Below are 26,829 nucleotides of genomic sequence, written 5' to 3'. Positions count from 1 at the left end.
TGGTTCACGAGGATTACCACGATTCTCGCTGGCCAGTCAGATGTCGATCTCAGCCTCTCGAGATTCGGGCACCAGTCGCCGCGCCGGAATGCCACATCAAGCTTTAAAAAACATTCGTGGATGATTCACTCCGTCTTCAAACTTCGCCATCCTACAAATTCTCACCCAGCCCTTGTTTGCATTTTCATGACACAAGCAACTCCGCCATGCTTTACACCAACGCTTGACACCAGATCAATGGGTCTCGTTGCAAGTTCCACACCGACAACATGCGATCAGACTTTCACGCTTTAACTTTCACCGAGAACATGGTTTTTTGTTTTGTATTTTGAGAGGTGGATTATTGGTTGGATACCATGCAGTTTACTTTTTCCTTCACACTACAAGTGCACTTTGAAAATCGGTGGGGTGCAATTGGAAACTGTGCACAAGTTTGTCTCATTCAGGTGACCAACAATCACTTCATTTTGTGAAAAAGGGTGGTGAGTGCTTAATCCTAAACCCAATGGTCTCCACCACATGGTTGATCCAATATGCTTGCTCCATCAAGAAGTCTAACTGACAATGGATTTTGTTTGGAATGATTTTAAATTACTCAACTAAATCAAGTTGCACCAAAAATTATCTTGTATATAGGGTTGGTGGTTCAAAATACCAGTCCTTCTTCATAGATAGCACATAAATGTAACTTTTGTTGTATACAGAAAAAATTAAAATATTAAACAAAACAAGTAAAGATGGATTAAATGTAGGAGAGTATATTTTTTTTTAAAAAGTATATGTAATGTATATTCTATACATTATATTGTTGCATAATATTTATTTACAAAGATTTCATCACTTCTCACAAATATATGATTTGTTGGGAATGTACATATTGTTAGCCAATTGATATAATAGAAGGTATTGGATCTTACAAATAAAATAGAATATTACATTTGTAAAATTAATTAAGGAAACAACATATGTCTTATCCAAACATCACATCTAATTTGGAGGAGAGAGAAGTTAATTTTTTTTCATTCTTTTTTATTTAAGATAAATATTTTTTGTAACCTTTAAAAAAGGAGGAATAAAGATGCCCTCTCTCTATCTTTTTTTATTTAGGTTTTTAAATAATTTTTTTTAAGTATGATAATTTTCAAGTATTCTTTTATGACTTTGAGATTCTAGTTACATAATTGATTTGTAAATTCATCTGAAGATATTTCTGTATTAAATTTTATTTATTATTTAGTCTTTTGAACTATATAAATATGTGTTTACATATTTGACTAACTAACATTTTAGTAATTATATTATAATGAATTGTAGTATAATATATTTTAGAAAACTATAAATTTTCGCAATTTTTAATACTTTAAAACTTTAATTAAAATTAAAGCAATATCATAAATAATATTTATATTTGACTTTTAATTTTTTTTATTTTGTGTGTTTTAAATACGTATTTATTTATTTATTCATTTATGGAAATGAAATCTAAAAAATCTTATTTGATTAAGATCTTTTATAAGTTTTTATAAAGATGTATAATTTTTTTCATTGATATTATCATTAGTGACTATTCTATTTTATCATATCTAATTTACAAAATATATATAATAGTAAAGATATTTAAAAACAATTGAAATTGGAATCTTTTTAATGTTTAATATATTTGAAAATTGCACAATAAATCATAAAAAGAATACACATGTATATAGGAAAATGTTGAAATAACCCACCATATCCTAGGTAATAAAGTCAGTTAGAATGAGAGCTAGAAACAAGGGGGAAGGGAGGGGGGATTTTTGGGGATGGGGATAAAATGAGCATGGATTAAGCAGATAAAGATGAGGGCCATGATTGTAATGATGGTTATGATAGGGTAGATTGATTTAATAAATGGATGGGTCACTTTAATATTTATCCATAAATATATATATATATATATATATATATACTTGTTATTTATTTTCTTATTTATTTATTTACAAATTTTGATAGATTTTTTATATAATTAAAAATAGTTATCATTAAATATTATTTATTAACAATTTAAACGGTTGTCTTTCAATGCTCTAAAAGAATAATATCAATGCATTGTCTTTTTTTATTAGTTTATGCTAAAATAATTCTTTATTTTATTTTAATTTTTTGTTTACCTACATCACTGCAAAATCAGATAATTTTTATATGATTTTCATATCACAAGTATTCTTTTTAAAACCACTTGCTTTACTATATATATATATATATATATATGTATTGTTTTTTTATTTTTTTAATTTATAAATTCATCTTAAATTCCTTCTTGACATTAAAAATATATATATTTTATATACAAATTAAAAACTGGATTAAATCATGTTACATTCAGATCATAACATTTGTTACACATTGATAATTCTTAATGTATTACATGCACACAATGCTAGGACCTATTTGATGTTCAAATATAACAAATATATGTACATTAATTTTTTAAATTTTACACACTGATTCTAAGATCACTTATACTGGAGAACAAGGTAGGAGCACCTTCTAAATAGCAATATCTTTTGTTAGCAAAGTTATAAAATTTAATTTGTTTAAATTTCCTATTTTTAAGAATGTGGAAGTTATCAATAATAAAGGCTCAATTCTAGCGTCAATGATCTATACTTTTTCATTTTAAAAACTGATCTACATGAATACAAGATAAAAACACACACACACACATGTTTTGTAATTTTATTGTTATTATGATATTACTTGATTTTTAAGATCAATCTGTGGCTATCTTATTATAAAAGTAGACAAAGTATCTCCTACGTAATATTAGACAAATAATTAGTTTCGAAATTGGTGTAGGAGATACTTTGTCTACTTTTATATTAGTCTTCGACAACATGAAACTCATCTACAACTTTTCGAATGAATGTGGAGACAAACCGGGACTGAAGCCATAACTCAGTGTCAGACAAATGTGTCAACCAGAATGTCGGCAGCTACGTACCTGGACACAGGGGACTCCGTCGATACAGATATAGATTTGCAGCAAAAAATGAAAAAAAAAAAATAAATAAAATGACGCTATCGCATGAAGACTCAAATCACGTTTCACAAGTATAATATGTTAAAACCCTGTCAGTATTAAAGAAGACATTATCTCTTACAGAATGTTGAAAGATAAATACAGACTATTCCATTTTTTTTGAAGTACTAAGGGATAAAAGACGGATACATGCTCATGATAGCCAGACAACAGGAGAACAGTCTATAGTTACCCTCTCATTTCATTCTACAAAAGCCATGACAAAGATGACAAGAACATGTGAATGTGTGTGTGTGTGTTACTTATATGTACCATTCACAGTATACCCTCACAAAATGACTTTCAGACCGGAGTACAACCACACTAAACTTTCCGACGTCCCCTAAACGTCATTACGTATATAGTTGCTACAAAAAGTTTTTGAGACCTGACGAATTTTAATTCCCACTATGCACATTACAGATGAAGCTCATTCCTTGGGAGCTTGAACGATGCTGACTCATATGTACAAAGTAGTTATAGAAATTCTACAGCAGCGCAACTTCTCTGTTGAAGATCCAACTGAAGCTCCCTGTCTTTGGACCCTTTTTCACCTTCGCTTGAGCGCGTTCATCCAGTCTTCTGATTCGAGGGGGCAGTGAGCACACATACTGTTGCGCAGCCTCGCCTTCACTGGAAAGTCCTTTGACATGAGCAACATCCCACCTCTTCACCAAGTGCTCCATGATGTCCGCGTAATCCCGAGCAGTGTACACGCCCGTTCTTTGAGCCACCAGTGAGAAGTCGTCGAACAGGTGCTCGTTCTCACCATCGTACATCAGATGCGCCGGCATTGATATCTTCTTCCTCATCATGTCGGCAAATGCTAGCATTGCGCCGTCTGGGTCCAGCTCGAACAGCTTCTCAACGATCTTCGTGTAGGCATTCTCGTGCCTCCTTTCGTCTGCGGCAATGATTCCACAAATCGTCGCAAGCTTTCCATCACCATATTCCTTCGCATGACGGGCAGTGTTACCGTGCGAAATGAAAGTTGCCCTCTCCTGGAACGAGGTATACACGAAACCCAGGTAGGGATTGTTCTCTGTCTGGGGATCCTGCAGAGCCAAACAGGCATCAACGTTAAACCCCGAACACCAATGCCAATGCTAGTACAATCCACTTGGCGTTCAACCCCTCCACACATCACACCCCGACCAAAGCAGTAAGTATTCATGGACCCCTTCCAAACTCTCATGCATTCAGTGTGTCCGTGTGTTAGTGTCTCTCTTAGGTCAAGCCTGCTGTGTGGCAAATGTTCTTCGAACTTCCGTACGCAATTTAATTTGCGTAGATACAGTAGCTGGCAGACACATTCAGCGAGCATCATAATTTTTTAGGGTGAAAACATGGCTTCTTACCATCCCAGATCCAATCAAGTACTGAATTGTCTTCTCGATTTGTCTCATGTCCACTCGCCCTGTCAAGTACAAGTACTTGTTCAGCAGGTCTCCGTGACGGTTCTCTTCGGCGGTCCACGCACGAGTCCACACACCCCAAGGAGTCGGGCTGGCGCCCGTTTCGTCCCGGCTTCCATCGAGTGTGTTCAACATTGTCTGGTACGTGGGTAGAGCCTCCTCAGTGATCATGTCGCCAACCAGACACACCAAATAGTCATCAGGCAAGCATGCAGACCTCTCCCGGAGCTCCCGGACCTGGTCCAAGAAATCCTCTGCAGACGGTTCTGGGAGAAAATCCTGTGGCTGCCAGCACTTTTCCACGGGCTTTAAGTAAGGTAGAATAGTCTCAGACGCCCAGCCTTCAAGGGATTTGAATAATTCCAGCTTCTCTGGCGTGATAGAGTGCATAATTTTGGAATGCTTCTCCAATGGTTGCTTACTGACATTAAGTCCCCTGCAACCAAGACAGTGGTATTTACGTAAGAGTTCATCCACTTCATTGAATGTATCTATGAATTTGAGGTCTTTGAAGGAGGCATATAAATCCAGGCCCATCTTCACCCCTATATAAGAGGTGAACCAGTAACGCGGGGACTTAACAATGCCTCTCCAACTGCAGTGGTGTACGCAGTGCCTAAAATAGGTCAGCCCGCCATCCACTCAAAACATCACCTACATAGCATAATGTGCATGACTGAGGAGGCATTAAGCTACAGGAATCCGTTGTGAAGATTCAGGACCTTGTCAATGCATTCTAATTGATTACGGCCCCTTAGAGAATGAAATTGCCGACGTACTAATTGTCCCGGAATTTGAAATCGCGATATGCACAAGAGACATTGCGCGTGCGTGCACGTTCACAAGGGGCCCTTGATGTTGAACAATAATCACTTGTAATGCAAGATGATCTCTAGTTATACCAAATCTCAGCACAAGAACTTCAAGAAACACTGCGTTCGCTTCCGTAGACAATGCCACTGCCGACTTACTTGGATTTTGGAGGAAGTGTCGCAGTCATATACACTTTCAATCCAGCAGCCCTTCGGGTCGAAGTGGACCCGGCATTGCCAGTGCTATGGTTTAAGGCGCTAATTCTGGTCGCGCCTTGGAAAGCTGCAGGCATAGCCATTGCTGGAATGGCTTGTCACTCCGAAGCGACGCGATTGAAATCAGCTAGATTCAACCTGCATATTTTCCATTGCTATGATTCATTACAAACCAGACCTCTCAGAAACCACATAATATAAGTAATAACTCCCGACACTTATCTAGCCTGTACAAAGAAAATAAACAAAAACAAAAAAAATTAACAGGGAACTCAAACACTCGCTCTCATAAGACGCACGAAACTAAATTATCAAATGCCATCTCTCTCTCTCTCTCTCTCTCTCTCTCTCCCCCTGACACAAACATACACTCGTCTGAGACCATATTGAGTAATATCTTCAGAACTAGGAAAAACAGAAAAAGAAAAAAAGAAAAGATAAAAACGGGTTGCTCAGAAGAACAATTGATTCTAAAAAATCTCCACTGTGAGCAGAAAGGAGTCTGCAGGGGAACGGTGGGTCCACTATTCTCCATGAAAGCCCCTCCGATTTCGGCACGGACTCGAACGGTTCACAAACATTTAAAAAAGAAAAAAAGCAAAAAAACGAAAAACACTCATGGCCGAATCCCCCGACACACAGCCACAGACGACTTACTTGGATGCAGCAGCAGCAGCCCGACCTCGGAGATCCAGCAAGCAATTTCTACCTCGCGAGGGGCTGCATATAAGAATTCAAGCTAAATCGGGTGGCAACAAAGGAGCGCACATCAAAGGATGCAAACAGACAATGGCGACGTCAATGAGCCGCTAGACAATGGCTCTGCGAGCTGCATAAATCCCCCTCCTCCTCCGCCTCTTCCTCCCTCTAGCTGCTGACGCGTCGACGAGACCGAGGCAGTAGCTTCGTCTCCGAAGCGATGCAGCCCCGAGGCCCGCACGCAGGTTCGGTCCCGTCGTGGGAATGAACGATGAAGAGATTCCGACCATTGCTTCTGTTTCCGAGCCTCCAAGTAGAGTTTGAGCCGTTGTCTTAAACTAGCTCTTCTTCTTCCTCTTCCACTTCGCAGAGAGGAGTCTGGGCCTGCTCTCTCTCTCTGTATGTCTCACACCTGGTCGGCTGTGAGTGCTTTAGAGCCCTGGGGCCAACCCCAAAACCCCCAAAAATCTCAACCCTCTCCTCTCTACCTCTGGATTTTATGATATTTCAATACTGTATTCTGTAGTAGACCTGGCAGTGGCAGTAACATTGGCTGGCACCCTCCTCCATGCTACGCACTTCCCAACTGTAGTCCCCAACTTCGCTGCTCCATGAAAGCTCATGCACTCTTTTGTCATGCATATTTAGTAAACTCCCACTTCGCCCTGATGATTGACGCCTCCCGACGCATAATTTATTAACTCCCACTTTGAGTGTGTGCGTGTGTGTGCATAGGTTCTATCAGTCACGAGGGCATCACAAGAGCAAGTTGCATCCAGCCACAAGATGATGTTCTGAGTACTCAGCATTGGGCTGTGCTTCATGCCACATCAGCAATTTTCTCGTAGGTCTCGTGAATGAGTAGTTGACACGTGGTAGAGGTGCATGAGAAGCCATGTAGGTGTGGGGGAAACCTGGGTGTCTTGTGAGGTTTGGTTTGGTTTGGTTGGGAGGTTCCATGAAAGGAAAGGGAAGGAAAAGGGGGGGGGGTGCTGGCTCTCCATTGATGATGGGACTAACTTATTGGAAGGGTGCTGTACCCTTGGAAAAAGCTTTCCATTTGATAAAGATGCATTTTGATGGAAACTTGTCTTTGATATCGACTTAGTCACCTTCAACACCCCCTTCATATTAAACACCCTTCATACTAAGTTGCCATGTATCGATGAACGGCCGGATGGGTGGAAGGCTTAATAAATGGGTGAATGAATGAGCTGGTGTATGCAGTGATGAATGTATTGATGGATGAACTAATGGATGGATGGATTGTGTCTTGGAAACGAATGAGAATTGGGGGTTCCTAGTGGATGATTCTGGAAAATTCTGGCAAACCATGCTAATGGGACCAGGCTTTAGGCTTTGGAATCATCTACAAATGAACAAGAAGATGAGCCCCTTCATCTCTGAAATGAGTTTCATATACTTTTCCAACTTTTAATAAATGTGTAATAAACCATTCTTATTTATGTATAAGAATGGTTTATTTCTTGTAGCATTAGGGCATTTTGATTTGGATTTAATTTTTGTTATTTTGAATTAGCTCAACAGTTCTTCAAGGTACACAGATCTACACTGAAAAAGTATGTGCACAAACCTAATATACCTTCATAAACTAAATTCCAATCATCTCCATTAAATGGATGAAAAGAAAATAAAAAAAATAAAATTATTGAGGGCATAAATGAATTGATACTTCCCATGCAAACAAAAAGCCATGTTATTCTGTTCGTCATTATAAAAGTGGATGTTGTTGTTTTATGATTTGATGGATTTTATTTATTTATTTATTTTTTCCCCCTCCCAAGCAGTCACAGCCTGTTGAAGCTTGTATAGTTTAATTTATTTCTAGCCTGCTACTTATTGGATACAGCGACAATGGTGTCAACCATTGGTTATAAACTGACCTCCATAATATGACTTGGTTCTTATACCAATTCTTTTTAATATGTGTAAAAACATTAAAAAAAAAACACTCAAATTTTTAGAAGTTATGTAGTAAAGCTACTTACAACTTTAAAGACAAAACATCATTAAAAGGATTTCAAATAAACATGACGTGTAAAATAAATAAATATATATATATATATATATATATATTTGGAATGCATTTGATAACTATAATGTTAACATGATTTATAATTCAATTCAATATTGATTTTTTAAAATCAAAATTGGCTTGATAAACAAGTAGTTGCATTCAAAATATAAAATAGAAATATTATAATATTTCCTATAAAAATTAAAAAAAGAACATATCTATTATACAAAACAACTCAGGGGAGACAAAACAGCCTTTTGATTTGCTGCATGCCTCATTGTTTTCATGATAAATGAAGCAAAAGTAATTTCCATGTAGTGATTTGCAAGGCTCCTAACTTTGTTAACTCTTTATTCTCTTTGAGTTAGTCAACAACAATAACGTTGATGTGTGGGAGGAGAAGCATAGGAATCTATGGGAGTTAGCATGGAAATCCATTGGAATTAGGCAAAGTGAAAAGTATTTGTATTATTGTTGTAAAAACACTATTGAGGCTTATTTATGAGTATTTTCTCTGGTGGTAGTAGCTGAACAAAATGTAGATAAATAGGGATATGAAAACAAGGGTATGGTTATCACATGATGTTTATGTGGTTGACCTCTCATTTGACTAGTTCAATTTTTTTCAGTTTATTTGTTGCTATGGACTGAAGTCTTTTTTTTTTTTTTTTTTTTTTTTTTTTTTTTGCATCTAGATCTTGTAGGATCTTACAAAAATAAATTTTCATGTCTTCACATAAATTTGTCTAGCATGTATAGTATGTGATTGTCTAAACATTTCATGTATATCAATGGAATTTGTTAAATTTAGATCAAGATCTTTTTCATGCTCTATGAAGACATTTTTGCTCTGTTTTGCAACATTTGACATAAGTTGTGGCTGCCTTCTCAACTTTCAAACTTGCATAAGCACAGCAATGATAATGTTACTCTTTGTGAGGACAATGTTGCTTGAAATATACCATGTGGCTACTGAATCCAACATTATTAAGTGATGGAGCAGATTGCCTTTTTCCATCAATCTATTCTAGTAATTTTAATAATGATTAATAATTTATTAGTAATTTAATTAAAAATTATTACTAAATATTACTAAATAATTAATAAAAATTATCAACTAATAAAAATAATAATTTATTATTAAATATTTTAAAATAATATTAATATTAAATAATAATTTATTAATACATTACTAATAAAATTCAATTAAAGCATATATTTATAATATTTATATTTTATTACTAACTAAATAATTTGATATTTATTATTAAACTTATTATCAATCATTAGATAATTATTTTTATAATAATATTAAAATTAATAATTAATAATTAGTGAATTAAATTTAATAATAATTAATAAATTACCAACACAATTATACATATAATTTTTAGTAATTAGCAAATTATTTGCAAATTATTTTGTACTATACAAAATATTAATACTCAATGTAAGAATTTGGACAGTTGGAAAAAAATGATTTATAGGATTGCAACTTTGTAGGATTTCAACTTTGTCTTTAATAGATGATGATCTAGAATTAACACCATTGTCGTGATGTAACATGACTAATAGGTGAAAGAGTGTGGAAAGTTTACATTATAGAAGATCTTAGTTCAAAATATTATAGTAAATTATCTCAGAAATATAGATAATAGTTAAAAGGGTAGTAAAACTAAAAGGTATTAATATTATTTTTTACAAAATGGACTTCTATTTACTTTGTAAGATCATAAATAAGGCAAAAAAAAGTAAAATAGAAAATTAAATAATATAAGCATGTGTGGAAGGGAGTTAAGAGTAGATTTTAGCAAAATTTACCTCAAGAAACCAAGAATTGATATTCAAAGAGGATTGGTTGTCAACATAGGTTGAAATTAGATCCCAAGGCACAAAACCACACACCTATGGCGACTCTAGGATTCTTTTGGAGATTAGAGAGTGGAAATTGATAGTAGACTTAATATGGTTTCTATGAGCATTGGTTTTGTATGATTTGGATTTGTAATAACTTTATAAGAGCCTTTCAAAGTCAAGATTGTTTTGAATAACTCGGATTTTTGTGAAATAAAATAAGATTGAGATTTTGGACAATTCCAAGAGTTTCATAGTTGATCTACAAATGAAATTTTGTAGGTTAGTAGTTATAGTTATGCTTAATATGTGTTGTGAATTTTAGCTTGATCTAATAGTTGAATTAAAGGTTATTGAGGTTTAAGTGGGTCAAGGTCTCAAAAAGTAGAATTTTAGATCTAGTAAGGATTTTTAAGATTTCTTGAAATCTACTAGTTGGATTAGAAAGAAAGTTATATGTATGGATAATAGAATTATTTTTTTATATATATAAAATTTTTGAGATCAATTAAATGGTGCAAAAGAAAGATGTTAACACTGGAAGATTACTATTAAGGTTGGAAAAGAGGCTAGCCAATATTTGAGTAGATTTTAGGATTTTTCTTCTATTTGATAAGTACGATTCTATTCAAATTTGTTGTACATATTTGTAACTAAGGGATTGAAAAATGTATAAAATTTTAAACAAGATCAATGATGTCATGTTGTAAAATGGCTAATAGATGAAAGAGTGAAGAAAATATTATATTTTTGAAGATCTTATTTCAAATATATTATAACAAATTATCTTGAAAAATTAGATAATAGTCAAGGGATAGAAAAATTAAAAGTAATCATATTGCCTTTTTATAAAATAGGCTTTTACTGACTTTGTAGGACCACAAATACAGCAAAATAAGATAGATAAGAAAAATAAATGATATAAACACCTTTGAAAAGAAGTTAAGAGTAGTTTTTATCAAAAATTATCTAAAAAAACTAGATATTGATACTTGGAGAGGGTTGGTTATTAACCACAGTCAAAATCAGACCTTGAAGCACAAAATTGAGCTCCGATGACAATTCTAGGATTCTTTGGCAGATTGAAGAGTTGAATTAGAGAGCAAACTTGATAGAGTATTGATAGGCATTGATGTGGGGTGATTTGGATTTGTATTAATTTTGTAAGAGCTTTGCAAAGTTAGGATTTGTTTTGGGTGACTTTGAATTTGTGAAATAAAAAAAAAGATACCTTTTAGAGAATTTTATAAGTTTGGCAATAGATCCACAAGTGAAATATTGAAGATTTGTGGATTTATATGTGTTCAATATATGTTGTGAGTTTGAGCTTGTTCAAAGACTTGGATCGAGGATTATTGAGGTTTAAGTGAGTTGGAGTCTCAAAAAGTAAAGTTTTAGGTCAAATAAAGATTTCTAAGATTTCTTGCAATCTATTAGTTGGATTGGAGTAAAAATTAAGTGTATGGATAGTAGACTTATTTTCCTACATAAATAAAAAATTTAAAATCAATTGAATGGTTTAATAAAGAGATATTAGTACTAGAAATTCAACATTTAGATTGAAGAAGGAAGCCAAGCAACATCTAGGCAAGTATTAGGATTGATCTTTTTTTTGGTATGTTTAATCTTCTTCAATTTTTTTTTGCTTTTTTTTCAACTTAAATTTTAAGAAGTGTGCAAATTTTGAGTTAAAACTAATAGTTCATTTATTAGTTATTAAGGTTTAAATTTGCTGTAGGAATTACTTGGAATTATTTAGACTTTGGTTAGGATATGTTTAGGAATCGATTAGGATTTGATTAAGGTTTGTTTAGGTTTTATTTCGGATTTGGTAAGAATTTGATTAGGATTTGATTAAGGTTTGTTTAGGATTTGATTAAGATTTATTTAGGATTTTATTGAAGTTTGGTTAGGATTTGTCGAGGATTTAAATAGAATTTGTTTAAGATTTGGTTAAGGTTTATTTAGAATTTGATTAGGATTTGGTTAGAATTTGATTAGAATTTGTTCAATATTTGAGTAAGGTTTCTTTAGGATTTGATTAGGATTTTTTTATGATTTAGTTTGTATTTATTTAGGATTTATTTAGAATTTGGTTAGAATTTGTTTAGAACTTATTTAAGATTTGTTTAGGATTTGTTTAGGATTTGACTAGGATTTGTTTAGGATTTGTTTAGGATTTGACTAGGATTTATTTAGGATTTGGTTAGGATTTATTTAGGATTTGATTAGGGTTTTTTTAGGATTTGGGTAAATTTTTTTAGAATTTGATTAGAATTTGGTTAAAGTTTGTTTAAGGTTTGTTTAAGATTTGTTAGGATTTGACTAGAATTTATTTAGGATTTGTTTAGGATTTGACAAGGATTTGATTAGAATTTGATTAAATTTTGATTAAGTTTTAATTAAGATTTTTATTTTAGTATATTTTTAAATTTTTATGTTATTTCTTTATGATTCTTCAAAAGATCTCTAGGAATACTTTGTATTTCTAATATAATTTTTTTTAAAAATTTATTGAATTTGACTGATGTTTTATCATATTTGCTAATATTTAATTATAATTTATTTAAAAATATATTAGAGTTATTAGGAATTATTGCAATTTTCCTTTTATCATCTAGAATAAGGTGCCTAGTGTATTTTCAAAGCAAACGCCACATAATAGGACAACAATTCAATTAAAAGATATTGAGGTTCTAAACTACATTAATATTTGATTTAGGGTTTAGTTTTTATTAGGGTCTAATTTAGGATTTAAGATTTGTCTAGGTTTTGATTTAGAATTTAAGATTTGGTTAAGTTTTGATTTAGGATTTAGGATTTGGTTTAAGATTTAGGATTTAGTTAAGGTTTGGTTCAGGATTTAAGGTTTGATTAAGATTTTATTAAGATTATATTAGGATTTGATTAAGGTTTAGAATTTGACTAGAATTTGATCAAGGTTTGATTTAAGATTTAAGATTTGATTAGGATTTGATTTAGGATTTAAGATTTGGTTTAGGATTTAAAATTTGGTTAGGATTTGATTTAAGGTTTAGGATTTGTGTAAGGGACATAGTCCTTAGAACCTTCTAGAGACAAGTTTCTAGAACCTTCTAGAGACAAGCTTCTAGAACCTCTAGAGACAAGCTTCTAGAACCTTCTAGAAGCAAGTCTCTGGAACCTTCTAGAAACTTCTTAGTTAGTAGAAGATGTTAGGGACATAGTCCTTAGAACCTTCTAGAGATAAGTTTCTAGAACCTTCTAGAAGCAAGTCTCTGGAACCTTCTAGAAGCTTCTTAGTTAGTAGAAGTTGTTTGAGAAGCTTCCTAAATAGGAGTATATATTGGAATCAAGGCTGAAGAGTTCTTCAGTCTCGACAACACATCTCTTGGAGCTCTAGCTCACCTCTCTAGTGTTGTTCTTGTATTCATCTGATTAATCTAGTTCTTGCCAGTTCTTCTTGAACTTCTTGGTAGATATCAAGTCTGTATTCTGTGTCCGTGACAGTTTGTCGAGACTACACTCACCTCAGATATCAGAGCTAGTTTCTTCTTTGTTAGAGTGTGGATTACTCCTCTGCTTGAAAGTGTACTAGCACTTTAGAGGTTGCGGATTACCCTCCTCTAAACTGATAATTCTTTTGTTACAATATTGGAGTCTTATTCTTCTTGGAGAGAGTGGACTACCCCTTTTCTTGAAGCTCTTAAGGCATTTTAGAGGTTGCGGAGTACCCTCCTCTAAACCAATATTGTCTTCTTGTAGAGTCATTTCTGTCCTTCACTTAGAATGGTCGGGGGCCAAGACATTAGTATGACGGAAAGTTCAGAGTCCAAGTTAGATGCTATCATGAATGCCCTCGCTACGTTATCACAAAGAACTACAGAGATTGAAGGAGTTGTGGCAAGGCTTCATAATGATGGAGCATCTGGGATGGCACAATCTAGGTTGCATCAGCCTCAAACTTCTACACTTGGAGAAGCAACTTTGCCTCAGGTTCGACAAGCACCGCTGGTTCTACAACATAAGGAACCCCGAGTTAGCCTTCCGGACAAGTTCGATGGTACACGTTCCAAGTTTTGAGGATTCATCAACCAAATCAAGTTGATAACAGTTTTACAGCCCGAACGCTATTCAACGGAGGAGTCACGTGTTGGGCTTGTTGGAACCTTACTTACAAGACAAGCTCTATCATGGTTTGCTCCTTTGTTTGAGAAACGATCGTCCATACTAAACAACTTTGAAACCTTTTTGGAGGCATTTGCACAAGCATTTGGTGAACACGACAAGGTTCGATGGGCTACAACAAAGATCTGGTCACTACGACAAGGGATGCGTTCTATATCAGTCTATGCATCGGACTTCAGGCAATTAGCATGCGACATCAATTGGGATGAAGAAGCGTTGATGAGTCAATTCTATTGGGATTTAAGGGACGATGTGAAGGATTTGCTATTAACTCTTCCTGATCCGCAAACGCTCAACGAAGCTATTAGCCAAGCTGTGAAGTGCGATAACCGCCTATTCCAACGTCGCCAAGATCAACGTTCAAGACAACATACGGTTCACCACACCCCAATTATGTCGGCAAGCAGCGTGAATTCACATTCAGAGGTAGAAGACATGCAAATTGATGCGGTACGTGTCAAATCTCTTACTCTAGAAGAAAAAAAGCGGCGTATGGAGGAAGGTCTATGCTTGTATTGTGGTGAAGAAGGCCACAAAGTTGGAAACTATCCCAAGAAGCATAATCGACGTATTATCAAGACTAGGGGTGTATTTATTCATGAAAACGAAGATGCCCAGCCACAATAGGAACCGTGCGGCTGGACAGTGAAATATCGCAACAACAACCAGGTTCCTTTCTTTCCGCTCAACCTGCCCTTTGTTTTACAATCCCTTTGCTTATTGGCCCTCAGAAACTGAGAACCTTAGCATTATTAGATTCAGGAGCATCTGTTTGTTTCTTAGACGAAGAATTTGTAAGGCGTCATAAGATCCTTTTAGTACAAAAATCCAAACCTGTTCACGTTGACGTCATAGATGGACGACTTTTATTGTCAGGTAGTGTCACCTATAAATCAAAACCTATAGAAGTGACGTTTAAGGACCATAGTAGTCATATTATTTTCAATATTATTAGAATCCCATCAAATCCTGTTATTTTTGGTCTTTCTTGGTTGAAAAAGCATAACCCATCCATAGATTGGAAGTTGCGGAAGATGACCTTTCTCACAAAACCATCAAAGAGCAAGCCTAGTAGAAAACCCCGAATAGAGAAATCCTTATTTATTGGAGCAAGAGCGTTTATAAGATTGTCCAAGGGAGGCACACCGTTTATCATTTATGCGGCTCCAACTACCGGGGAGAAGATCTCGACAGCAAGTATATTAGAGTAATATAAGGATTTTAAAGACGTGTTTCAAAAGAAAAATGCCGACATGCTACCGAAACACAGACCATATGATTGCGCCATAGACTTACAAGAAGGAGCATAACCGCCTTTTGGCCTAATCTACAATCTATCGCAGATGGAGTTGACGGAGTTGCGGAAGTACATCGACGAGAATCTAGCCAAGAACTTCATCCGTCATTCAAAATCATCAGTTGGAGCACCCATCTTATTTGTGAAGAAGAAAGATGGCTCGTTGCGAATGTGCATGGACTATCGAGGCCTCAACAAGGTAACAAAGAAGAATCATTATCCGTTACCCTTGATTTTTGGTCTCTTAGAACAACTTGGACGTGCAAGGATCTTTACAAAAATTGATCTAAGAGGAGCTTACAACCTCGTACGAATCAAAGAACGAGATGAGTGGAAGATAGCGTTTCGTACAAGGTATGGCCATTTTGAATATAATGTCATGCCCTTTGGTCTTACCAATGCTCTAGTAGTCTTTCAACATATGATGAATGACATTTTCCGAGAGTACCTTGACGATTTTGTTGTCATCTATTTAGATGATATTTTGATATTCTCCAAAAATGAGGAAGAGCATGAAAAACACGTTCGTTTGGTATTAGAGAAACTACGCGAGCGACGACTATATGCCAAGTTGGAGAAGTGTTTATTTCACCAAATAGAGATGGAGTTTCTGGGGTTGGTTGCGACTACGAAAGGCTTGAAGATGGACCCCAAGAAGGTGGAAGCAATTGTATCTTGGGAGGTTCCGAAGACGGTTAGAGATGTACAATGCTTTCTTAGTTTTGCCAACTTCTATCGGATCTTTATCAAGAATTACTCTCAAGTTGCTGCTCCTCTCATTTGGTTGACATGCAAGGATAAGCTGGAATGGGGACCTCTAGTAGAGAAGGCGTTTCAAAACTTGAAGACCGCATTTACTACGGCTCCAATCTTGGTACATCCAAACTTTACAAAGGCCTTCTATTTAGAAACTGATACTTCGGATTTTGCTTTGGGAGCTGTACTTTCACAAATGGGAGAAGACAAGAAGCTCCATCCGGTTGCATTCTATTCTCAAAAGTTTTCTGCTGCTAAAATCAATTATGAGATCCACGATAAGGAACTTCTTGCTATAGTGGATTCTTTCCAAGAATGGCATCACTTTCTTGAAGGAGCTCCACATCCAGTGACCGTATACATAGATCACAAGAATTTGGAGTATTTCATGTCGGCTCGAGTTTTAAATCGACGTCAAGCTCGATGGAGTATGTTGCTATCTAGGTTCGATTTTATTATCACTTATCGACCTGGAAAGCAGCAAGGACTATCTGATGCCTTATCGAGGAGATCGTATCTTGTACCAAAGGCTGAAGAAGCAGCGTTTGATCAACAATGTACGACATTGTTGAAGCCAGAGCAATTTCAGCTTTGCGCTACTATTATGCCAATTGATGCTGACTTCCTGAATCAGGTACGTACCGTAACCATTGAAGATTCAGTAGCCATTGATATTAAGCAGCGTGCCAATGACGACAAGTTCAAGGTGGAGGGAGATCTTTTATACTTTGAAGAGCGGTTATATATCCCAAAAGGACCAGCACGACTCCGAGTTCTTCAATCTCGCCACGATTTTCCAGCTGCGGGACATTTTGGATTCAACAAGACCTTGGAGCTTATTTCTCGAGATTTTTGGTGGCCCCAAATGTGGAAGGATGTGAAAGATTTTGTCATCTCCTGCGACATCTGTTCAAGATCCAAGAATCCTCGGCATCGCCTGTATGGACTCCTACAGCTATTGCCGATTCCACGTCGACCATGGTCTTCAATTTCCATGGACTTCATCACGGACCTCCCATCATCGAACTCATTTGACAACATCTTTGTCGTGGTAGATCGGCTTACAAAAATAGCACACTTTGTCCCTTGCAAGAAGGCATCGTCTAGTGAAGTCACAGCAAGACTCTTTCTCGATAATGTGTATCGATATCATGGACTACCAGATGATATCGTATCAGATCGAGGAACCCAGTTCGCATCGAAGTTTTGGAGATCTCTCTTTGAGATACTGAAGGTGGATATCAAGCTTTCTTTGGCTTTTCATCCTCAAACTGATGGTCAAACGGAACGCGTGAACCAAGTTTTGGAACAATACTTATGATGCTGCATCAACTATCAGCAAGACGATTGGACCACATATCTGCCGCTAGTCGATTTTGCATATAACAACACCCTCCATGCGTCGACTCAATACACACCATTCTTTTCCAACTATGGGTATCATCCAAAGCTTGATTTATTGAGTCCATCAACAAATAACAATCCAGCAGCTGAAGGATTTGCGAAACAACTATCAGAGCTTCAAAATACGTTGAAGCTTCAATTACAATCCGCTCAAGAATCCTACAAGGCATCTGCAGATAGATTTCGGAATTAAGCACCTACTTTCAAAATTGGAGATAAAGCATGGCTTCTTCGACGGAATATCAAGACCAAGCGACCATGTGATAAGTTGGACTATCGAAGATTGGGACCATTTAACATCCAAAAGTAAATCAATCCAGTGGCGTATCGTCTGGAATTACCGGCTTCTATGAAGGTACATCCAATCTTTCATGTTTCTTTGTTGGAGCCTTATCGAGAGTCATCTTTTCCTGGAAGAGTGCAATGTCCGCCACCTAGTATTGAGATCAAGAACCACGAGGAATACGAGGTTGAAAAGGTGCTGGATTCTCGGCAAAGGTGGAGCAAGTTGGAGTATCTTGTTCATTGGTGCGGCTACGACATTAATGAGCGAACGTCGGAGCCAGCTGAAAATTTCACCAATGCGCCGCAAAAGGTACAAGAGTTTTATCAACAACATCGTCATAAACCTAAGCCGATTCGACAATAGCTTCTTTCTGAAGCTTGCTCACCTAAGAATATAAGAAAGGGAGAGAGCACCACCAAAATTCGTAGTTGATGTAGTTATTTTTTCCAAGATAAAATAGAATTTTTTCAGTAGCCATAGTTTGGTCTTCTGATAAGGATAGCCAAGAGATAGATACTATGCCAGTCAGATTATCTCAACCAATTAGTTCACGAAGGCGACCCCGAGATGAAGAACCACCTACACCACGACGACGATGGAGGATACCAAATAACCGATTACTGGTAATTGTATTTGAGTCTGAGCTTGCTTACGATGGTCAATCAGAAGGCATATTTGCAGGACAATTTCACAATGAAGACACGGAAGTTCATGCTTGGTCAGAAGTTGAAGGAGTGGGCCACTACCATTGGCTTCAAGGGCCGATAAACCACTTACCTCGTGAACAACAGTTGGAGTTCATAGTAGACGTTATGCGACAGATCTTCATTTTCTTGCGTTGGTACTGATTGACAACAACATTGCTTCTCAGAGACCTCGAAGCTAAAAGAGGGGGGTGATGTTAGGGACATAGTCCTTAGAACCTTCTAGAGACAAGTTTCTAGAACCTTCTAGAGACAGGCTTCTAGAACCTTCTAGAGACAGGCTTCTAAAACCTTCTAGAAGCAAGTCTCTGGAACCTTCTAGAAGCTTCTTAGTTGATAGAAGATGTTAGGGACATAGTCCTTAGAACCTTCTAGAGGTAAGTTTCTAGAACCTTCTAGAAGCAAGTCTCTGGAACCTTCTAGAAGCTTCTTAGTTAGTAGAAGTTGCTTGAGAAGATTTCTAAATAGGAGTATATATTGGAATCGAGGCTGAAGAGTTCTTCATTCTCGACAATACATCTCTTAGAGCTCTAGCTCACCTCTCTGGTGTTGTTCTTGTATTCATTTGATTAATCTAGTTCTTGCCAATTCTTCTTGAACTTCTTGATAGATATCAAATCTGTATTCTGTGTCCGTGACAATTTGATTATAATTTGATTAGGATTTGATTTAGGATTTAGAATTTGATTAGGGTTTGATTTAGGATTTAAAGTTTGGTTAGGATTTGATTAGAATTTGGTTAGGATTTGGTTTAAGATTTAAAATTTGATTAGAATTTGATTAGGATTTAGTTTAGAATTTAGAATTTGATTAGGATTTGATTTAGGATTTAGGATATGATTAGGATTTGGTTTAAAGTTTAGGATTTGTTTAGTATTTGCTCTAAAATTTGAGATTTGTACAGGATTTGATTTAAGATTTACGATTTGTTTAAAATTTGATTTAAGGTTAAGGATTTTATTAGGGTTGAATTTAGGATTTAGGATTCATCTAGGATTTAGGATTCATGTAGGATTTAGGATTCATGTAGGATTTAGGATTCATTTAGGATTTGGTTTAGAGTTTAAGATTTACATAGAATTTAGTTTAGGATTTAATATTTGTATAGGATTTGATTGAAGTCCATTAGGGTTTTAATTAAGATTAAATTAGAATTGATTGAGATTTATTTAAGATATATTATCATTATTTTAATATTTTTAGAGCTTCTTAAAGGTTTTTTTAAAGTTTTATTGTGATTTATCTTTCAACTCTTTTAAGATTTTTTATTATTTCTTTTATAATTTCTTTTATAATTTTTTTTATAATTTCTTTTATAATTTCTTTTATAATTTCTTTAAGGTTTCTTTTGAATTTGATTAAAGCTTGTTTAGCATTTTTAAGATTTAATTAGAATTTATTTAGTATTCTATTAGAATTAGGATTTTTTTATTGTAATTTCCATTCTACCTTCCACTTGTAGGTACTTAGTGCACTTTCAAGCAATAGTTCATGTAATACGATACCATATATATATATATATATATATATATATATATATATATGTATTATAGAATTGGAAAAATCAAGGAGTCTTAGTTCTATAAACCCTTTTCATAGACATATGTAATTATCTTAATAAGAAGAGCTAGATAGAAGATAAATATAAGTAGATTTAATAATAGCTTGTGGTGAAGTTTTTTAGAAACTACATGGATATAGATTTGACTTCATATGTGTTTCTAGTTGATTAATAGATTAAAAATTTGGCCAAAAGTTAGTCACATATTCCATTTGTTAATAGCTTACAGTACAAGCTGACAATGTGGTGCATATATAAAAAACTTATCTTATAAGTTAGACACATATCTCACAAGTTAGATAAGTGTTGGAGGTCTATGAACTCTCAATTATACTCCAAAATATATATTTTTTTATTTTCCTATTTTATGATAATTAGGCATGTTAGATTAGGATTTAAATAAGTGAAATCTAATTTTATAGAATTTTTAGGATTACAATCCTCGATGGTATAAATTATAGCCTAATTCCTTGAATTAAATTAGTTAGGACTAAAGTAATAAGAGTTAGAAAATTAGAATAGCAACTTAATTAATTTAATAATTTAGAGGTTGTTAGTCATTACCATGAAGGTTGATTAAAAGCCTATGAGTAAACCTATAATCATTTACATGATTTAGGAGTTGGAATTATAATTCTCTAAAGGATTTAGGAAAGTTAGCAATGATAGTTTTGAGTTTTCTTCCAAATTTGACAAATTCAAGCAGCATGGTGGTTCTTCTAATTAATGGGAGTCTTTTTAATGCAATGGTGGTACGAGATTTACTCCGTGGAATGAAAGAAACAAGATCAACACCCTCTCTTTCAAAATACAAGTAAAGCAATGAAATTCTCATTTTGAAGAATTTTACAAAAAATTGCCAAGATCCTTGTAAGTAAAAACTTCCATGAAAATTATTATTGAGTATGAATTGAGGCATGTGAATAGTCGATCTTAGCTTAAAAAGGTGTTTTGAATATAATGGTGAAGTTAGATTTACCAAAAAAATTGTTTTCTTGACCACTTACAAGAGCCATTAGCCTTGATAACAAGATTGGCTCTTAGATGAATGAAGGCCATAGATCTAGATTAGGAATCTTAAAAATCAAGGATGGAGATATAGCCACCCTTCTATGAGCCTCAACTCAATTGTATAAGAGAGGCTTGGTTTCCCAAGCCCTCTCTCTCTCTTCTTTTGGATGAAGGCTGAAGCCATGTCAAAATTTTGCCAAAATCCTAATCTTAATTTTATTTAGATTTTAAATCTCATTATGAACCTTGTGATTGTGTGTGTATGGATTTTGAATTGTGAAGGATGGTCATTAAGTTTTAAAATATGTTTCATTGAGGTAGATAGCTCCTCAACCTTCTAAATATCCTAAGGGTTTTAAAGGCCTCGGATTTTCCTTAATCAGTCACTTAGTTTCTTTTTTTTCGATGTGAAATTCTAAAATTTTTGTAGTTTTTTTTGTTAGCTTTTTGACAAGATAAGACTTGATTGATTTGGAATAAGAAGGAATTTTTGGTGAATTTTTGAGTTTGAGGGAGTTGATTGTCTTTGCAGTTTGAATCAATCAATTTTGGAAAGATATTTCTCAGTGCTTGATAATTGGTTTTATTTAAAATTTTGGGAGAATCAAGATTTATAAGATAAGCTTTAAAAAGCATAAGTTTTGTTGGATTTGAAGATAATCTGAATTTTTAGTGAATTTCTAAGTGAAGAGGGTTGGTCGCCATGGCAATTTGGATCACTCAACTTCAAAGGAGGAATTTTCACGACTAGATTATTAGATTGCAACAAGAATTATTGGATTAGGAGCGTTTTTAAGTTAACCTTGCAACAAGCTAAGAACCATTCAAATCAAAGCTGATTACATATTTTGGCAAATTTTGGAGTAGAAGGAGATTGCTACCTTCAATCCTTGCATGTTGTCAAGGTACCTTTGCTTTCACCTTTCTTACTTTATTTTTACTATCACCTTCATAGTGACTTGTAATTTCCACATTTCATTGTTTAGATAATAAATTTTAAGTTTAATTTTTAACCTTTAATATTCTTACTTTAAATTTTAATTTTTTAATTTAATTTTAACTTTAATTTTTTAATTAATTTTTTAATTTAATTTTTAATTCAAACTTAATTTTTTATTTTTATAGTCAATTAATAGTAAAAACTTAGTTAATTATTTTTATTATATTTGCATAGTAAATTTTATTTAACATTTAAATTTAATGTCAATAACCATTACTTGGAAGGCGTTAATTTGAATTAAACTACAAACATCCTCATTTAAATTAACTCAAAAATTTCACAATTGAGAGTCCCTCCATTCGACGCCCTGAATCTGTTGTATGGCATCAATTTAATGAGTGGTGAATTTGGGTTCACAAGGTCTTATAGAATATCAACTTGTAGCTTGTGGTTAATATGTATGGAGGCAAGAATGAAGCCTTCTTCACTCTTCTCAATGCCTTTTTTGTTATTAGTTTTTTTTAAAGAGATTCTAATTTTCTTGTCTTTCATAATAGTCATTTTAATTTAATATTATACAATCATTGAATAATTATCTTATCTTTTTGTGTAAAATACATAAATCTCTAAAAAAAAAACCTCAATATATTCTTAAGTTATTAAAAAAGACTAGAAAATCACTCAAAGATGATAATATATTGAAGTAGAATGGCTAAGGCCAAAGATAAGAAGACTAAAAAATCTTAACAAATTACTAAAGATTAGAAATGTATTGTCAAGAGTAAAGAAGGCTTCACTCTTGCCTCTATATATATTTTCTAACTAATAGCTATGTTGTGATACTCTATAGGACCTCAAACATGTGTTCACTTTCTAAATACATGTCTTAACTTACAAGATAAATTATCTGTATATATATGCCATATAATTAATTTGTTTCATAAGCTATTAACATGTGTGATACATGGCTAACTTGTTGACTAAGTTTCTAATCTATCAATTAACTACAAATATATGTAAAATCAAAGCAATGTCTATACAACTTCTAAAAAAATTTTCTAAAAGATATTATGAAATTAATATATTTTAATCTATTTCTATTTAATTATATAGATAATTATTGAAATAAATATGTATATCCATGCCATTATCTCCCCTTTTAGAAATAATTTCTAAAAAGAGCAGTCATCATACATTAAAAAAAATCCGAGATATGATAAATTATATTTTCCACATAATCTGATCTTTGTTTTCTTCAAAAATAATTGATAGATCCTTTTTTAGCCATCAATAGTCTTTTATACTAAGGCAAGAAAATCACCTTGTTATTTGATTGTTATTAGAGCCTTCATAATTTCTTTTAAATAAAATATTTAGAATATTGTTAAAAATCATTTTTACTTTTAATAAAATTATTAAACATCAAGAATCTCTTCTAACATTGTGATATCAAACACGTTATATCTCACCATCTATTTGAAGAAAGATATGTTGTTCTTAAAAATCTTCATCTTAATTATATCATCTTGAAAGTTGTGACAATCATAATGTCTTGTTTGATAAATCACCAAACAATAATTTTTAAATTGAATTTATTGATTGTTGATTTTCCATCTCCTTATTGCCACAAATATACAAAAGCTACAAATAAGAGTAGAATGGAGAATGTTATTTTTTTTTTTTTTTTTATCTTGTTTCTTTTATAGCAAAGATTTGATTTTCTTCATCTTGATTTTGATGGATGTCATCAACAAAAAGCCTTAATTCTCTTTGTTGTATTTGCAAGATTCTTTATTGGTTCCTATATATATTTACTAATAACACATCCATAGTAATGAACAAGATATTTGAATCTATTTGGTGTCACCTTAAATCTAAGATTTCTTTCACTTCAAACTCTTGATTATTATCTAGTTCTAAAGAATAAGGTGGCATTTGTTTTCTTTCCAAGATATTCATTGTCTTATATGGTTCAAGAAGAGATATGTAGAATACATGATGGATCTTGATAAATTCTAGAGATTATATAAATATAATCAATAAGCAATAGGATTGATTTTTTTACAAATAAAAAAAAGTCTAAGCTTATGATAGTCCAACTTGTAATAAAGACAAATAGTCTTGATATTGTGATAAAGTAACCATATCTTATTACTTACATTGAATTATAATTTTTTCTTAAAATAAGCATCTGCATTGATCTTTTATTATTCTTAAGCTTCTTTTTATTGCACCTTAATTATTGCATGTAGCTCTAGAAAATTATTTGTTAAATCTTCAGCCATAGGATTATTAACTTTTGAAAAATTTAAATTATCAAATTATAGATGATAACCATAATTAGCAAAGAAAGATGTTTGTCAAGTAGAAGAATGTACCAAATTATTATATGCAATCTTTGTCAATGGAAAAAGAATTATCAAATAATTTTGATGGTAATTGATGGTACATCTTAAATATTATTTTAGAACTTGTTTCACCTATTCAATTTATCCATTGATTTGATAATAAAAATCTAAAGAAAGATTTGTATCTACTTTTAAAATCTTAAAAAGAATTCTCTAAAATCTTGATATAAATTGAATCTTCATACCCAATATAATATCTTTGGTTAATCTATGATAGTGATAAATATTGTCAAAAAAAATCTTAGTCATTTCTTCACATATAACAAATTTTGTATTTAGTACAAAATGTACCATCTTGATAAAATGATCTACTATCATGAACATAGAATCATACAAACTTAGGATTGAAAGATCTAAGATAAAATCTATGGAAATAGAAAAACCATTGTTGTTTTGAAATAGGTAATGGTTAAAGAAATCCATAAGGTTAATGATAAGAAGTTTTTGATTTTGAATAAATATCATATGATTGTATAAAATATTTGACTACTTTCAATATTTGAAGCCACTAAAAATCTTTAGATATTAGTTCCAAAGTCATGTTTCATCCAAAATGTCTACTACTAAAAAGTCATAATAAGCTTGAAGAACACATAATCATGATTTACCTTTTGGAATGTATAATTTTCTTTTGAAATAGAATAGATTATTTTTGAATTTGAATTTAGAAGAATAATGAAACTTAAAAAATATTATTCTTAATATCATGAATAAGAAGATTAGAAGACATATTCTATTGAATTTACTTGAAAAAAATTGAATCAATAGTCAATGTTGATTTTATTGCTTAAAGATGAAAATGCTTTGACTTCAAGAAAATTATTTTTTATTAATTAAAAGATATATTTTTTTCTTTTAATAGAAGATAAGAATATTTAAAATGGATGTTTGGAAAAATTTATTATTTTTTTGGATTTATAAGTGAATTTGAAATCAAAATATAATAAAGAAATGCTCCAATAGGTTTGGCAATGATTCAAAATATGTACCAATATGAAATATTTAAGGTTCTTAAAATTTGTATATGTAGTGATTGGATTTGAAGCACCTTCAAGATGATGATGCCATTCTTGTAATAAATCCATTATTGCAAAAAATTCTTTGTTGTGGATCTCATAGCTCATTTTGATTGCTAAAAATTTCTTAGAATAAAAAACTATTACATAGAGCTTGTCAAGTGCTCTTATTTGTGACAAAATAACATCCATAAAAAGTTTGATGCATCCATTTTCATGAAGAATGCCTTAAAAAAATCAATAGAATATAAAATTGATGCAAAAATTAATATTATCTTAAAGACTTCAAAAGATGCTCCATCTTCATTATTCCACTCAAGTTTGTCTTTATATGTTAGACATATAAGAAGAATTGCAACTTGAAAAAAATCCTTGATGAAGATCTTATAATAATTGGCACATCCAATAAAACATTATATATATCTTTGATTGTTTTTGAAATCTTTCAATTGATGATAGTTTAGATTTTCTTAAGATCCATCATAAGACCATTGTTTGAAATGATGTATCTTAAGAAGTCATCTTGAATAATATGAAATGTACACTTTTTCATCTTAGCATATAATCCTACATCTCTTAGTTTTTGTAACATATAAAAAATATGAACTTTATGCTCTTTTGTATTTTTACAATAGATTAAGATATTTTTTAAATAATTAATGATAAAATCATCAAAAAAACTCATAAAAAACATCAATAATTAGATGTTGAAAAGCAGTTGATATATTTGTGAATCTAAAAGGCATGGCATTATATTTCAAATGTCTATACTTGGTTAAAAATATAATTTTGTATTCATATCTTTCTTCAATGCATATCAAATTATATATTTATTGTAGATCTATTTTTGAATAGATCTTTGTTTGATTTAATTAATCAAGAAGTCTTAAAAATGAAAATAGAATATATGTATTCTTGATGGTGATCTTGTTGAATCCTCAATAGTCTACATACATCCATTGTTATGTTGTAACATGACTATATGGTGAAAGATAATAATATGGATCTTATTATAGAAGAGTCAAGTTAAAAGATAAAGTAGAAAAATATGGATAAAAGATAGGAAGATAGTAAAGCTTTTAGTAGTAATGTTGCTCTTTTAGAAAAATAGCTTCTACTTACTTTATAGGGCCAAAAATAAGGCAAAATAAGGTAGATTGGAAAAATAAATAATATAGACATCTTTA

At 32.9% G+C, this 26,829-nt stretch overlaps 1 protein-coding gene across 2 annotated transcripts; it reads right to left on the bottom strand.

The window, feature by feature from the left end:
• Positions 1-3,095: 3,095 nt before the first annotated feature.
• LOC112280634 (stearoyl-[acyl-carrier-protein] 9-desaturase, chloroplastic) lies at positions 3,096-6,296 on the bottom strand. 2 transcript variants are annotated; one of them, XM_024516321.3, is made up of 4 exons: positions 6,159-6,296; positions 5,445-5,656; positions 4,417-4,909; positions 3,096-4,113 (listed from the first exon to the last, which is right to left on the bottom strand). In XM_024516321.3, exons 2-4 carry the CDS (start codon positions 5,582-5,584, stop codon positions 3,547-3,549), a joined length of 1,200 nt encoding a protein of 399 aa, XP_024372089.1. In that variant the 5' UTR covers positions 5,585-5,656; positions 6,159-6,296; the 3' UTR covers positions 3,096-3,546. The 2 variants fall into 2 exon arrangements, with proteins under 2 accessions (XP_024372089.1, XP_024372088.1); XM_024516320.3 differs by having other exon boundaries at positions 5,445-5,639.
• Positions 6,297-26,829: the final 20,533 nt, after the last annotated feature.

The sequence above is a fragment of the Physcomitrium patens genome, chromosome 3 (assembly GCF_059467195.1).
Source record: "Physcomitrium patens ecotype Gransden chromosome 3, ASM5946719v1, whole genome shotgun sequence".
In the NCBI taxonomy this organism is placed as follows: Eukaryota; Viridiplantae; Streptophyta; class Bryopsida; order Funariales; family Funariaceae; genus Physcomitrium; species Physcomitrium patens.
Note: the sequence above shows the minus strand (reverse complement) of the source record. Positions and strands in the feature narration are given on the sequence as shown.

What these genes read in the sequence shown, in the direction of transcription:
- LOC112280634 (XM_024516321.3), bottom strand. Translation starts at nt 5,584, where the DNA reads ATGGCTATGCCTGCAGCTTTCCAAGGCGCGACCAGAATTAGCGCCTTA. An exon ending in ACACTTCCTCCAAAATCCAA is followed by an intron (nt 4,910 to 5,444) that starts GTAAGTCGGCAG and finishes TCTTGGTTGCAG; the next exon opens with GGGACTTAATGTCAGTAAGC. An exon ending in ACTTGATTGGATCTGGGATG is followed by an intron (nt 4,114 to 4,416) that starts GTAAGAAGCCAT and finishes TTGGCTCTGCAG; the next exon opens with GATCCCCAGACAGAGAACAA.